The 16,039-nt window shown below is 37.6% G+C and overlaps 1 protein-coding gene across 2 annotated transcripts in view; it reads left to right on the forward strand.

Annotated features, from left to right (window-relative positions):
• The window catches only part of tspan9a (tetraspanin 9a), a 253,478-nt gene that overhangs the window by 114,232 nt on the left and 123,207 nt on the right, over positions 1-16,039 (forward strand). The window contains exon 3 of one of the 2 annotated variants that reach the window (XM_058086240.2): positions 13,323-13,402. In XM_058086240.2, the coding sequence (XP_057942223.1) occupies positions 13,340-13,402 (63 nt within the window). In that variant the 5' untranslated portion in view covers positions 13,323-13,339. Of the gene's footprint in view, positions 1-12,483; positions 13,403-16,039 lie in introns of those variants that run through there. The other variant, XM_058086239.2, reaches the window with a different exon arrangement.

Below are 16,039 nucleotides of genomic sequence, written 5' to 3' on the forward strand. Positions count from 1 at the left end.
GACTGCTGTTGTACCGAGAGGACTTTTTTTATCCTGGCGGCACTCCCGTGTGCCCTATAACCCATTTCCCCCCAGCACAGGAGGATATTTAAGCATGTGTCGCATTGCTTATGGGGCGCCACATGGACACATCCCACCCCTCAGGGCTTTGGGCATCTACAGCAAAGCAGAATCCAACCGACATATATTCTCGTACCTCCGCAGCCGTAAATAGTTTTAATGTTACACCCACATCAGAGGAAGGTTTTGGAAATTTGAGCTCTGAGTGGCATCGCTTCCGTTGCGGTTGACATTCTATCCCATATGACATGGATTGCGAGTGATCTTACACTTCCGAGTGTACATAAAAACTCGCTTCCCCGTTCCTCTTTTAGAACGATTGAGCCAGTAACTCAAGTTGTATCGCGGAAGAAGCGCATCTTATTTAAAACTTCAGGGGTTACACCTTCTAACTTCGGTGCTAGTGAGCGACAAAACTGTCAAACAAGTCTACATCTTTGCAGAGAAACCAGTATAAGACACAAAAAATCATAACATTAGTCATAATTAAAAACAAAATAGAAATAAATATTCATCTTTGTCTTCCATCTATTTATTTTATATAATATTATCCTTACTAGGATTGGCGGGGGTATGCTGGAGCCTACCCCAACCGACATTGGACCAATTGCCGGCTTTGTCTTTCAAAGCATGGATATAATAACCGTCCAACAATGCAGTAATAAAACAGTCTTGTTGTTATTCACCCCACTCACGAGGGTCATAATATTCTGTATGGCGATGCGTTTAATGACAACCCTGGTTAATAATAATTTTCAAGCACGAGAGGCTCTAATTAGTTCTCATTATATTTTAATGAATCCTTAACTCTATGCAGTCAAGTCAATTTGAGGCTTCATAATAAATGGAGAAAAATAAAAGCCATAATAACTCTTAATGCTTGACATCCTGGAGTTATATTTTCATATACTATATAGGTATGATTTATTTAAATTTGTACAGTGCTACATTGGCATATGAGTGTTTCATTTTCAATGCGAGTCGTCTCTAGTGCTATTTTGCTAGGAACTGTGAGGTTAAATCTGGGTTACGTGCTAATAGTTATGGGCAGGCATAGCCAAAGACGGCTTTTGGGGTGAAAGTGAGAGAAGACACGTAGCATTCCGAGATGGTAGTGAAGGATTGTGATGGAATTTATTAGCATGTATTATTATTCATTATGGAACAGCTGTGTTTGTGAAAAAAAATGCATGTTGAAGTAATGGTAATGGTTTTATTTCATTTGAACATGCATCAGATGACAATTGAGTGCATCCCATAATCAGTTCCCAGTTCCACATGTCCAAAAGGAGTAGGAAGAAGCAAAGCTTATTAAATCCTACCCCTCCATCCGGTACTTTTACAATCAGTAACTGTTACATTTGTTCACTTCCTGCTTTCATAATATTTTTTTTGTTTTTTTTTGCGCTGTGTTTTTAATTTTAAGAGTAAAGAGGGGTAAATCCTACCCCTCCATATCATTTCAGTTAATTTTAATTTTAATTTTAATTTTAATTTTAATTTTAATTTTAATTTTAATTTTAATTTTAATTTTAATTTTAATTAAATTTTTATTAAATTTTATTAAATTTTATTAAATTTAATTTTTAAAATTAATTAAATTTTATTAAATTTTAATTTTTTAAATTTATTAAATTTAATTAATTTTAATTTTTAAAATTAAAATTAAAATTAAAATTAAAATTAAAATTAAAATTAAAATTAAAATTAAAATTTACCAGATGAAGGGGTAAATCCTACTGCTCACTAACTGTTACATTTGTTCACTTCCTGCTTTCCTAATATAGTTTTTTTAAGCTAGCTCTGTGATTGGCTTACGACCCCGCCTCTCGCCCGAAGACAGCTGGGATAGGCTCCAGCACCCTTGCGAGTACAAGCGGTACAAAATGAATGAATGAATTTTCAGCGTTTAGCGGTATTCCTGGGAATAATGCATTTAAAACATGGACTATAACGGTAATCCCAATTGCAGCAGCGAAAGAGAAAGAGAGCATACTTTCCAAGGGTGCCTATGTCAACTTCATCGGGCTCGCGGCCAGAAAAGCAATGAACTGGATGAGATTCACATCACTGCTGCTCCATTTTTTTTTTCTTTACACAGTTGCCGTACAAACGCCGAGGACACTCGACTATTCCACTCCTTTGATCAGCATCAGAGCGCCGTGTCACTCCTGATTTATCTATGAACCTATCCTCGGATTCATGTACGGTTCAGGAAGATACGTCGGCAGCGTTTGACCTCTTTGCGATGGCGGGTATTGGCCCCACTTTTACTGATTATTGTGCTGCATTACAATAGAAAATGACCTGATCTAAATGCTAATGTAGTATAATGTAGTATAATGTTGTTACGGTAAACACATTTTCCTTGTACTACTGTTTTGCCAAATGGAATTGAGTTTGAATTGGGACTCGGGCACAGAATTCCACGTTTTGTCGCTTAATGAGTGCGGCTAATTGGTTAATTGGACAATTATCCCGACCCGGCCTCAAACTAGTGTCATGCGGGCCACATTTGGCCCGCGGGCCGCGTGTTTGAGACCGCAAGGAATCGTCCCCAGATTGCGATGTTTTTGCGTGGATATAACATTACACCAGGGGTCTCAAATACGCGGCCCGCGGGCCAAATGTGGCCCGCAGGACACTAGTTTGAGGCCCCTGTCCGAGTTTTGATACGGATGCTGTATGGTATCATGTACCCAGAAAAAATTATTACGTTTGATTAATGTTCATAATGTTAAAGGTTAAATAACTGTTAATAGTTATCCTCCCTATCCGTGTGGAAGTGGTAAGTTTTTGGCGATTTAAGTTTAAAGGAAATAACTTGAAGGCTACTGTTTTACTTAACTAGGGGTGTGTATTGGCAAGAATCTGGCGATACGATATTGTATCACGATACTAGGCTCACGATACGATATATCACAAAATATCACAATACTGTTAACCATTCGAAGAGTATTTTTTATGGAACAAAGTAACTACTAACATCAGTAAAAAAGTCCTTTTAGAATACTTGAAATAACTATTTGATCAATTTGAAAAACACAATAACTGCAATATCACAGTACTACTTTTATAGTACACAAACGGACCTTCGCATTGCAATAGTAGCACTACACAAAGTGCAGAAATTGACACAAAAAAAAACATGTCATTTGTAAAATGTGTCGTGTTTCCCGAATAAAGTATTCAGGAAACTCGACACAATTTCTGCACTTTGTGTAGTACTACTTTCAGTCAGTCAGTATTTATACAGAGTATACAGTCCCTGACTTATCTACCATTAGAAGAATATTTTTTATGGAACAAAGTAACTACTAACATCTGTAAAAAAGTCCTTTTAGAATACTTGAAATAACTATTTGATCAATTTGAAAAACAAAATAACTGCAATATCACAGTACTACTTTTATAGTACACAAACGGACCTTCGCATTGCGCTAGTAGCACTACACAAAGTGCAGAAATTGACACAAAAAAAACATGCCGTTTGTAAAATGTATTCGGGAAACACGACACAATTTTTGCACTTTGTGTAGTACTACATTCAGTCAGTCAGTATGTATACAGAGTATACAGTCCCTGACTTATCCACCATTAGAAGAGTATTTTTGTGGAACAAAGTAACTACTAACATCAGTAAAAACTCCTTTTAGTATGCTTGAAATAACCATTTGATCAATTTGAAAAACAAAATACCTGCAATATCATAGTACTACTTTTATAGTACACAAAAAAAGACCTTCACATTGCTTGCTAGCGGCAGGTCTTCATGGTGTCTCGCTTAAGTGAACTTGCAGATTTGTCGTGTTTCCCGAATACTTTATTCGGGAAACACGACACAATTTCTGCACTTTGTGTAGTACTACATTCAGTCAGTCAGTATGTATACAGAGTATACAGTCCCTGACTTATCCACCATTAGAAGAGTATTTTTGTGGAACAAAGTAACTACTAACATCAGTAAATTTAGGATGCTTGAAATAACCATTATTTAATTAATAAGTACTGCAATATTACAGTACTACTTTTGTAGTACACAAACAGACCTTTGCATTGCTTGCTAGGGGCAGGTCCTCATGGTGTCTCAAATTTGTCGTGCTTCCCGAATAAAGTATTCGGGAAACACAACACATTTTACAAACGGCATGGGTTTTATAATAATAATAATAATAATAATACATTTTACTTGTATAGCGCTTTTCAAAATACTCACAGGTGAATGGAGTTGAATAAAAGCAAGTAAACAGAGTAGAATACACACCAAAATACAACATTCATTCGTTAATACACAGTTAAAACATGAGAAAAAAATTTGTCAATTTCTGCACTTTGTGTAGTGCTACATTGTGTTGTGAACTGGACGTTTCACTCGTGAATCTTGAATAAATACCATATACAGTCTATGATAAATGCCTAAAAGTATCTTTTTCATACTTTAGTGCGAGAAAACGCTTTGTAGTTTAAATCTCGATATCACATGCTACTTATAAATGCTATGCTACGTCTGGAGATACGGTTTCGGAATGACTCCGTAAAGCAATACAGCACTAATTCCCTTTGTAATCTGAGCCGTGACCGTGTGAGACGTTGCTAATTATCACTGCAGAGGACATCAGCTTCATTCCTTCACACCGTGACACATTTATTATCATTAAAAAAAAAAAAGCATCACTTTTTTTTAATAAAATGTGTCATTATTTGACATATTGACAGCGTTGATGTTTGATTTTTGGAGGCTGTCCTGTCATCATTTTGTGGTGCCCGCGTTTTGGTGCAATCGCTGACCTTGTTAGCATTCAGTTCCACTCAGTAAATCACAGATTTACTGTCAGGATATAAAAGTTCTCGATGTACTGACATACTCCTTATGAAAGATACTATTTGGCTCATTAATTGCACTAAAAATATATTTCCATGCATGATGATTGGCCGATTGAAGGCCGAGTATCCTATGGAACAAAATGAATCAATTTTTAAGGTCATTGAATAGTACTGAATTTGTCCCTCATTTATCACTGTTAATATGTTCCAGACCCCACCGTGATAAGTGGTTTTCCGCAAAGTATGATTCAATATTAATAAAGTCATATTTTCGTAGTTAGGGCATAAAAAGTAGTTATGACTTTCTAAATACAATTATTACCATGATTAGAGCCTTGTAGCAATGACATAACACCCCTACAGGCACGTTTATATTCATAACTGTAATGTGCAGACTCCGGAATCACTGCAGGGGTCTGCCGTTATCCAGAATTTTTTATTTTTTTACATTTTTTTTTATAATTTGATGTAATTAACATTACAGTTGCACATGGAATCGTTTACCACAAATATATTTCCCCTACTTATAGATAAAACTGATTTTCTATGTGGGATTAAATGTGATTAATTCTGAGTTAACTGTGGACAGTATGTGATTAATCACAATCAAATATTTTAATCAATTGACAGCCCTAATATAATAATATATAAATATATTACCAGTGTAAAATTTGATTAATACTGTATTTTTTATATTGGTATTTTCAATAAAAAATACAAAAGTCTTTTGTGAAGGAATTTTATTACAGTCAGAATTTTAATTTAATTTTATTTTTATTATATTATTTATTAATATATTTTATTAATTTATATTATTATATTTATATTAATAGATAATATTTTATTAATATTTATTTATTATTATATTTTATTTTTATAATATTTATTTTATATTTTTATTTTATTTTATTTTATTTTATTTTTAATCGTTTACCACAAAGATATTTCCCCTACTTATACATAAAACTGATTTCTATCAGCGATTAAATGTGATTGATTCTGAATTAACTCTTGGTAATATGCGATTAATCACGATCAAATATTTTTTAATCAATTGACAGCCCTAATATAATAATATATAAATAATTACCAGTGTAGTACCTTTAGAATTTGATTAATACTGTATTTTATTTTGTATTGGTATTTAAAAAAAAATCAAATATCACAACTAGTATTTCAATAAAAAATACAGAAGTCTTAATGTCCTTTTGTGAAGGAGTGGTATTACAGTCAGATATTTTATTTTATTTTATTTTATTTTATTTTATTTTATTTTATTTTATTTTATTTTATTTTATTTTATTTTATTTTAACTATGGACAATATGCGATTAATCACAATCAAATATTTTAATCAATTGACAGCCCTAATATAATAATATCTAAATATATTACCAGTGTAATACCTTTAGAATTTGATTAATACTGTATTTTATTTTATATTGGTATTTAAAAAAAATCAAATATCACAACTAGTATTTCAAAATAAAAAAAAAAAGTCTTAATGTCCTTTTGTGACGGAGTGGTATTACAGTCAGATTTTTTATTTTATTTTATTTTATTTTATTTTATTTTATTTTATTTTATTTTATTTTATTTTATTTTATTTTATTTTATTTTAACTATGGACAATATGTGATTAATCATGATCAAATATTTTAATCAATTGACAGCCTTAATATATATATATAAATATTACCAATGTAATACCTTTAGAATTTGATTAATACTTTAGTTTTTTAATGTCCTTTTGTGAAGGAGTGGTATTACAGTCAGATTTTTTATTTTTAATTTATTTGTTATAATTTTTTAAACCAACGCACTTACTGATAGTGCTCATTGTTTCCATTCTGCTCCGTTGTGGAGTCAATAAATCCACCCCATGTTGCAATATCTTTTAATAATAGCGTTGCTTTGCACTGTAACGCTTCTCTTCGTAATACAAACTGACCCAGCAGCTTTTATTTATCAAGTTAAAGACTTTTTGTTCTGCACACGTCTGCTGAATATTGCAATCTCATTGCAGAGGCGTGACTATTAAAGCCGCGAGTTAGTCATGAGTAAAATTACATTTTTCATTAAGTGCCGATGAATTATAGAATGCAACTTACCTTCATAAGTTCTAATTATTTTTAGGCATAACGGAATATTGAAAATATGAAATATTGCTCCAGAAACTCATCACACTCTTGATGAGGTTATGTTGATTGTTGACTTAATATAGACTTAATATGACTATAACACATTAATATGACCGGGCTGCACGGTGGTCGAGTGGTTAGCGCGCAGACCTCACAGTTTGGAGACCCGACTTCAGTTCCACTCTCGGCCATCTCTGTGTCTTTACGCCGTTATCCGCATTCTGGTCAAAATAGTTTTAAACGAATACATAGCTGAGAGTAAGAGAGAGCTAAGAGTAGTGGAGGGTAATATTTCATTATATTATATTTATTATATTATTATATTTCATTGGGAAATCACAGTTGAAGAGCCAGTCAGTGTTTACATACACAGCAACAACCAGACAACTGATAAAATCACCATCAAATGTGATCTGAACAGTGTTTGCTTTAACTAAAACCGCCCAAACATTTATAGGATTTCATATTTTAATGAGGATAGCATGCAAACAATGACAGAAGGGGGATCAAATCACATCTGATGGTGATTTTATGCCGAAATTTGAATTTAGAAGATAATGTTTGCGAGTGGTTAGCGCGCAGGCTACACAGCTAGGAGACCCGAGTTCGATTCCACCCTGTGTGGAGATTATATGTTCTCCCTGTGCATGCGGTAGAAAATGACTGAACAAATTTTGAGAAGCAAAAGTAAATCTTCAGGCTGCACGGTGGTTGAGTGGTTTGTTTGAAGGACACACAGCTAGGAGACCTGAGTTTGATTCCACCCTCTGACATTTTTTTGCATGTTCTCCCCGTGCATGTGTGGCTTTTCTCCTGGTACTCCGATTTCCTCCCACATTCCAAAAACATGCTAGGTTAATTAGCGACTCCAAATTGTCCATAGGTATGAATGTGAGTGTGAATGGTTGTTTGTCTATATGTGCCCTGTGATTGGCTGGCCACCAGGTCAGGTCCAGGGTTTAGAAAACAGCTAGGATAGGCTCCCAACAGATCTTAAGGCGTTCTTAGACCAGCTGAGGGTAGCTGAGGGTAATATTTCACGGTTGAAGAGCCAGTCAGTGTTTACATACACAGCAACAACCAGACAACTGATAAAATCACCATCAAATGTGATCTGAACAGTGTTTGCTTTAACTAAAACCGCCCAAACATTTATAGGATTTCATATTTTAATGAGGATAGCATGCAAACAATGACAGAAGGGGGATCGAATCACATTTGATGGTGATTTTATGCCGAAATGTGAATTTAGAAGATAATGCCTGCGAGTGGTTAGCGTGCAGGCTACACAGCTAGGAGACCCGAGTTCGATACCACCCTGTGTGGCGATTGCATGTTCTCCCTGTGCATGCGGTAGAAAATGACTGAACAAATTTTGAGAAGCAAAAGTAAATCTTCAGGCTGCACGGTGGTTGAGTGGTTTGTTTGAAGGACACACAGCTAGGAGACCCGAGTTCGATACCACCCTGTGTGGCGATTGCATGTTCTCCTCGTGCATGCGTGGGTTTTCTCCGGGTAATCCGGTATTCCTCCCACATTCCAATAAAAAACATGCTAGGTTAATTAGCGACTCCGAATTGTCCATAGGTATGAATGTGAGTGTGAATGGTTGTTTGTCTATATGTGCCCTGTGATTGGCTGGCCACCAGTCCAGGGTGTACCCGGCCTTGGATAGCACTCTCGCAGCATTCAATAAGGAAAGCTTTATATGCTATCAAAGTGGAATTGCAACGTTTTAAAGAAAATTGGTCCCCGGAAGGGATGCTGACATGGCAGCAGTTTTATCGGAACCCAAAACAGTTTAAAACAAAGCATCGCTAAAGGCTTCTTCCTGATGATGTCATCACTGTTTTTTAGTCATGGAAGAAAGTTTCGCCAAATGAGGCGTTGCTGTTTCAGTTTCCATGTTGTGATATGGCTTCAAATTTCGGCTTCACTCCATCACAGTTTCTTGCAAATGTTTTCAGAAATTGAGCTATTTTTAGATCATTCATTCTTGTTAACATAACATGTTTTTGGAATGGTGGACATGCAAACTCCACACAGAGATGACCGAGAGTGGAATCGAATGGAATCGAATGTTTGGGTAGGAGGCAGGAAACCCAAGGGAAAACTTCAGGAATAGGTGCAAAGTCTAGAAGCTCTAGAAAGCTTTCTGTGAGGGTTATTGTGTGTAGCTGCTCTATAGGAGTCCAGAAGTCAAAGGCCCTAAAATGAGTAGAATTGGTCTCCTTTAACAAAAAGTATAAACAAACTGAATGGTCTCCAAGCTGTGTGGAGACCTAAGTTCAATTCCACCACCAGCGACTTATGTATGTTTTTATTCTACCTAATGATGCATTTTTGGCCTTGTGCAACTTATACTCCGGAGTGACTTATGTATGTTTTTTTCTACCTAATTATGCATTTTTGGCCTTGTGCGACTTATACTCCGGAGTGACTTATGTATGTTTTTTTCTACCTAATTATGCGTTTTTGGCCTTGTGTGACTTATACTTCGGTGTGACTTATGTATGTTTTTTCTACCTAATGATGCATTTTTGGCCTTGTGCGACTTATACTCCGGAGTGACTTATGTATGTTTTTTTCTACCTAATGATGCATTTTTGGCCTTGTGCGACTTATACTCCGGAGTGACTTATGTATGTTTTTTTTCTACCTAATGATGCGTTTTTGGCCTTGTGCGACTTATACTCCGGAGTGACTTATGTATGTTTATTTCTATCTAATGATGCATTTTTGGCCTTGTGTGACTTATACTCCGGAGTGACTTATGTATGTTTTTTTCTACCTAATGATGCGTTTTTGGCCTTGTCTGACTTATACTCCGGAGTGACTTATGTACGTATGTTTTTTTCTACCTAATGATGCATTTTTGGCCTTGTGCGACTTATACTCCAGAAAATACAATATTTTGTGAAAATTAAGTGCTCGTTAAGACTGAGACAGTCAGACCAATCCCCGCTGGAAGGCAAGTTCTAACGATAAAAGAATAGCGAACATGCTAACATATGCTAACACAATGGTTATTCAAAAGTCATTTGTTGTGTGTCAAACCATGGGTTTGACACACGTGTTGCGTTTGACACATATGTGTTAGTCCATACCAGTGCATGCTAAAGGGGTTTAACACGGTCAAGGTCAGATCAAGGTCACCCAATCCACACATACAAAAAAACATCCAATAATGTTCGTATCGTCATTTTTTTTTTTGCGCACTGGGGTGCTTGGTACATGGATACGGAAAATCTGGGGTTAAGAGGCCCAAAATATTTTTGATTGATTGATTAAAAATATTTGCCGATCGACTTTGTGTAGGGATTACTAGTCAGTTCCAAATCACAGGTACATAAAACGGACTCAATTTAAACAATTCAAATAAAAATATATAAGTTTTATGTATATTCAGAATTTTGGGAGTTTCCTTTTCTTTTTTCTTTTGGTAATTTCCAAGAGTGTCGGATTAGCATGTCGGTGCCAACTGGGGTTTTACAGGCTGTTTCTCTAAAACCACTCAGTTGAAACTTACCCTCCATCTGCTGAGAGACTAAGCCAGTACTTTGCACGAAGAAGACCGTTACCAAACAGAACTGGGGTAGTGGTAAAGAAAGTCAATGAGAGTAATTACAATGTTTATTTTTCGTTTTGCTATTGTTATGGTCTACTGAGGTTGTAATTAAACAAAATAATTAAACAATTTGAACTTTACAATAATGATTCTGTTTTCCTGAATCACGGAAAAGGGGCTAGGTGACTCTAGCTAGCATGCTAGGTGAGTTTTTAATGTTGGACCCCGACATGCCTTACAGAGTCTCCTAGCCCCTTTTCCGTGATTCAGGAAAACAGAATCATTATTGTAAAGTTAAAGTTGTTTCTTCATGCTTGTGTTTAATTCCAACCTCAGTAGACCATAGCAATAGCAAAAATGAAAAATAAACATTGTAATTACTCTCATTGACTTTCTTTACCACTACCCCAGTTCTGTTTGGTAACGGTCTTACTAGCTGTCGTAATCTTCTTGCTCCAGTTAGCTTTTGTTCTTCGATGCTTCGATAGATTAGGCGAGGCACCTCAGATTAGAGCGTGGGGTCAATTTAAAATCAATGCACGGTATTATCTTGTCAGTTTTGTGTGTGATTCACCAGTTTTTAATGTTGGACCCCGACATGCCTTGGAGTCACTTAGCCCCTTATCCGTGATCCGTTGCCAGTAAATGGGGTCCCCGTCATGGATGTGGGTACAGCACAGTGATGAATAACACAGACCCGCCTCATACTGCAGCTGCAGTTCTGCTGCCCCCCCCCCCCTCCCCCCTGCCCCCAACCACCCACATCAGAGAGCCTGTTTTGAGACTGAATGGCATATGAATTAAATTCTGACAAAATGAACTGTGGTTGTCTTACGGCACGGGTCTCAAACTCAATTTACCTGGGGGCCACTGGAGCTAGGGTCTGGGTGAGACTGGGCCGCATCAGGTTTTCCAAAAAAAAAAAAAAACGCATTTATTAAAAACAAAAAAAATTAAAAAACTTCGCTTTGGTTCCAATTTTCTACAAGAAAAGCTCTGATAAAACATTCCACTGTTCTAAAATATCTTAATTTTTATTTTTCTACACAAAATAACATGAAAAATAAATAAATCAAGAATAAAGAAAATGAATCAATCAGTAATAAATAAATATAATAATAATAATAATAATAAAACAACAAATAATAAAAACTTAAGAAACCACATATAGTTGGTGGGTAGACATATTATTTTTTTCAGATTAAAATGAACAAAGCATTATTAGAGCCCTGTAGACATGACAAAACACGACTATAGTCACATTTATATTTTTATTTACAACATATTGCGCAACTCCAGGATCTTGCGACACATGCTAACTCGCAAACTAGACAGCTAGCGACCTAAACGGTAGCCTTCAAGTTATTTCCTTTCAACTTAAACAGCCAAAAACCTACCACTTCCACACGGATAGTGAGGATAACTGTTAACAGTTATTTAACCTTTTAACATGAACATTAATCAAACGTAATATTTTTTTATGTGGGTACATGATACCATACAGAATTCGTATCAAACTTGCGCGGGGGCGCACTGACATTAAAATTTCATATCAAGGCGGGGGCCTCAAAATAGTGTCCGGCGTGCCACATTTGGCCCGCGGGCCACATGTTTGAGACCGATGGCTTACAGCAACTGTTGAATTTAGCTATGGCTCCTCGGGTCCCCCTGACAGTAGAGCTGGAATTGCTGAACATGTATAGTCAAAGCAAACACAGTCACAGGCTTATTAAAGACGCCGGGAAGTGGAGAGGTGGAGCCGGAGGGGGGGGGGGGGAAGGGGGGGGTTGGTTCTTCAGCTGCTGCATTGGCTGTACCGGCACCGACGGGGGAGGGGTCTGTGAAGAAGCAGAGAGAGAGAGAGGGAGCGAGTCGGAAAAAAGGAGTAGGAGTGCAGTGCGCTTGCCGGGAAATAAGCAATGCCCGTTAGTCGAGTCTGCACTGAAGAGCACACATCGGTTGGGGCTGCAGTCACCGGCGGTTACGGTGGCGTGGGGGGGGACGGAGCTGCTTTTGCACGGTATGCCTCGCTGAACCTGACATCTCAGGCAAGGCAGGAACGTCGGGAAAACACATTGAACACATCACCGAAGAGAACCTAAGGACTGCGGAAGGGTGAGAAAAGTTATTAGTGTGGAAGTGAAGGAACCGAGACCGACACCGGGAAAGCATCAAGAAGAAGACTTGGAAAACTGTCACTTTTTCCCAAAGGAAGCGTAATACTCCCGGGATCCTCATGCATATCTACTTCAGGACTATGGAAGCAAAACAGCAGGAATCCTAACTCTTTCACCTCAGCTGTGTGATCCCAGTTGGATGAAATTAGATTTATATTTTTTATTCCCGGGAAGCAGTGGAGTCCTGAAGGGCACGCCGCTCCGAGACTATGTTATACCGTACATCAGGGAGCTCTCCATCAGCAGCCGCAGCACCAGAGCATGGAGAAGTCCAGCAGTGAGGAGTCGGCCATTCATCGTAGTCCATCTGTAGATAGCTGTGACTCTGATTTCCCCCAAGCGTCCACGTCTGGGCGGCCGTTCGGCGGTCGCGGTTTCACCGCCGGTGCTTTCTACGGCTCCACCACCGGGCCACGTAAAAACACCCAGCAGGGTCAGGCTGCAAGCACGGCCGAAACCGGCGCAGGAGACAAAAGCCACAACAAGTACAGCTCACCCAAAGGGAGCAAATACGTGGTCTTTTACCTGGATCTATCCTTTGTGTTCCTTTTAGAATTCAAGAAGTTTAACATGGCAAGAGGCTGCCTTTGCTGTTTGAAGTATTTGATGTTCATCTTCAATCTCATCTTCTGGGTAAGTGCATATTTTTTTTTCTGGATTTTGATGTCAATGTGTAAAGTCACCAAGAGTTATAATAGAGTGGAAAACCCTGAAGGTTCGAGGCGACATAGTGGTTGTCAAGTGCAGCCATGCGTTTCTGATTGTTACATCAGAGGGTCCGTTGGCTTTTCTTTGCGGTGCATGTTGCTATTCCTGGATGTCATGACACAGGCGGGGGGCATTGCAGCAGCTCTCCTTTTGTATGTGGCCAGAGGAGAGAAGGGGAAGGGGTGGGGTTCAGTGGGGTCACTTTTTAGGTGGTTACCGTATTTTCTGGACTGGTTCAAGTCGCAAAAGACCAAAAATGCATAATCAGGTACAAAAAACATACATAAGTCGCACTGGAGTATAAGTCGCACAAGGCCAAAAATGCATAATTAGGTCGAAAAAAACATACATAAGTCGCACAAGGCCAAAAATGCATAATTAGGTAGAAAAAAAACATACATAAGTCACTCTGGAGTATAAGTCGCACAAGGTCAAAAATGCACAATTAGGTAGAAAAAAAACGTACATAAGTTGCTGTGGAGTATAAGTCGCACAAGGCCAAAAATGCATAATTAGGTAGAAAAAAACATACATAAGTCGCTCCAGAGTATAAGTCGCACAAGGCCAAAAATGCATAATTCGATACAAAAAACATACATAAGTCACTCCAAAGTATAAGTCACACAAGTCCAAAAATGCATAATTAGGTAGAAAAAACATACATAAGTCGCTCCAAAGTATAAGTCACACAAGTCCAAAAATGCATAATTAGGTAGAAAAAAACATACATAAGTCGCTCCGGAGTATAAGTCGCACAAAACCAAAAATGCATTATTAGGTAGAAAAAAACATACATAAGTCACTCCGGAGTATAGGTCTCACAAAACCAAAAATGCATAATTAGGTAGAAAAAACATTCATAAGTCGCTCCGGAGTATAAGTCGCACAGGACCAAAAATGCATAATTAGGTAGAAAAAAACATACATAAGTCGCTCCGAAGTATAAGTCGCAGAAGGCCAAAAATGCATAATTAGGTAGAAAAAAACATACATAAGTCGCTCCAGAGTATAAGTCGCACACAATCAAAAATGCATAATAAGGTAGAAAAAACATACATAAGTCGCTCCGGAGTATAAGTCGCACAAGTCCAAAAATGCATAATAAGGTAGAAAAAACATACATACGTAAGTCGCTCCGGAGTATAAGTCGCACAAGGCCAAAAATGCATAATTAGGTAGAAAAAAACATACATAAGTCGCTCCAGAGTATAAGTCGCACACAATCAAAAATGCATAATAAGGTAGAAAAAACATACATAAGTCGCTCCGGAGTATAAGTCGCACAGGGCCAAAAATGCATAATTAGGGAGAAAAAAACAAACATAAGTCGCTCCGGAGTATAAGTCGCACAGGACCAAAAATGCATAATTAGGTAGAAAAAAACATACATAAGTCGCTCCGAAGTATAAGTCGCACAAGGCCAAAAATGCATAATTAGGTAGAAAAAAACATACATAAGTCGCTCCGAAGTATAAGTCGCACAAGGCCAAAAATGCATAATAAGGTAGAAAAAACATACATAAGTCGCTCCGGAGTATAAGTCGCACAAGTCCAAAAATGCATAATTAGGTCGAAAAAAAAACATACATAAGTCGCATTGGAGTATAAGTCACATTTTTTTGCGGGTAATTTATTTTCCAAACTACTTAACCAAAACAGACATTACGTCATCTTGGAAGGCAAGTTCTAACAATAAAAGAATAGAGAACATGCTAACATATGCTAACACAATTGTTATTCAGCTACACAAAAAAACTTAAATCTCTTACCATGCTGTTATATACTCCCTTCAGAGAGCAGCACAAACTGGGTCTAACAAGGACACAAAAACGATGCAGATGAAAAAAACAAAGTGGGATATTATAGTCCGGAAAATACGGTATATTGCTTTTATTATTTATTGACATGAATTAATTAAAATAAAGTGTTTGAGAATCTTTTCATTAGTGCATTTGGAAACGTTTGCTGTGACAGAAATAGCCATAATTTAATATCGCTTTTTTTTTGCCAAATCTGCTGACAGATAGATTTCATAAAAAAATATGTCTCTGGATCTGCCGGGTGGCCGTGCATGGTGATCTATTGTAAAAAGTGGGAATCCCTTGAATGTTTACAAAGTGGATTATAAGACTTATGGCTTATGGGTAATGGGGCCAAAGGCTTTTTTTCAAGCGTGAAGCATTGAATGACTTTAAAGCAAACCCGGCCCACTACCATGCCACTGGATCGGGGATCCTTACTAACTGGGGCACACTGGAGTCTATAGAGATCATTAGCCGTGGGCCCAGCTGTGAAGGCGCCCGGCATTGAGAAAGCACACACGTACACATGCGCCACACAGACCCACAACTATCTCTTTGGTTGGACAACGCTGTGCATTGCCAGGTTTCGGGGCCGCGAAGAGTAAGCGCTTGTGTGTTGCTTCGGGGGCAACTCGCGGTATCTATATCATCCTCGTATCATTACTCATTTCACAGCGAGAAGAGCCAAGTAATTGGCAGAGACGGGCAAAAAGGCCTGGGGGGGGCTCTTCAAGTGCACGATGCCTTGATGTAAATGTTT

Source organism: Doryrhamphus excisus, linkage group LG6 (genome assembly GCF_037039965.1).
Source record: "Doryrhamphus excisus strain RoL-2023G ecotype Guam linkage group LG6, RoL_Dexc_Guam_v1.1, whole genome shotgun sequence".
NCBI classification, from domain to species: domain Eukaryota; kingdom Metazoa; phylum Chordata; class Actinopteri; order Syngnathiformes; family Syngnathidae; genus Doryrhamphus; species Doryrhamphus excisus.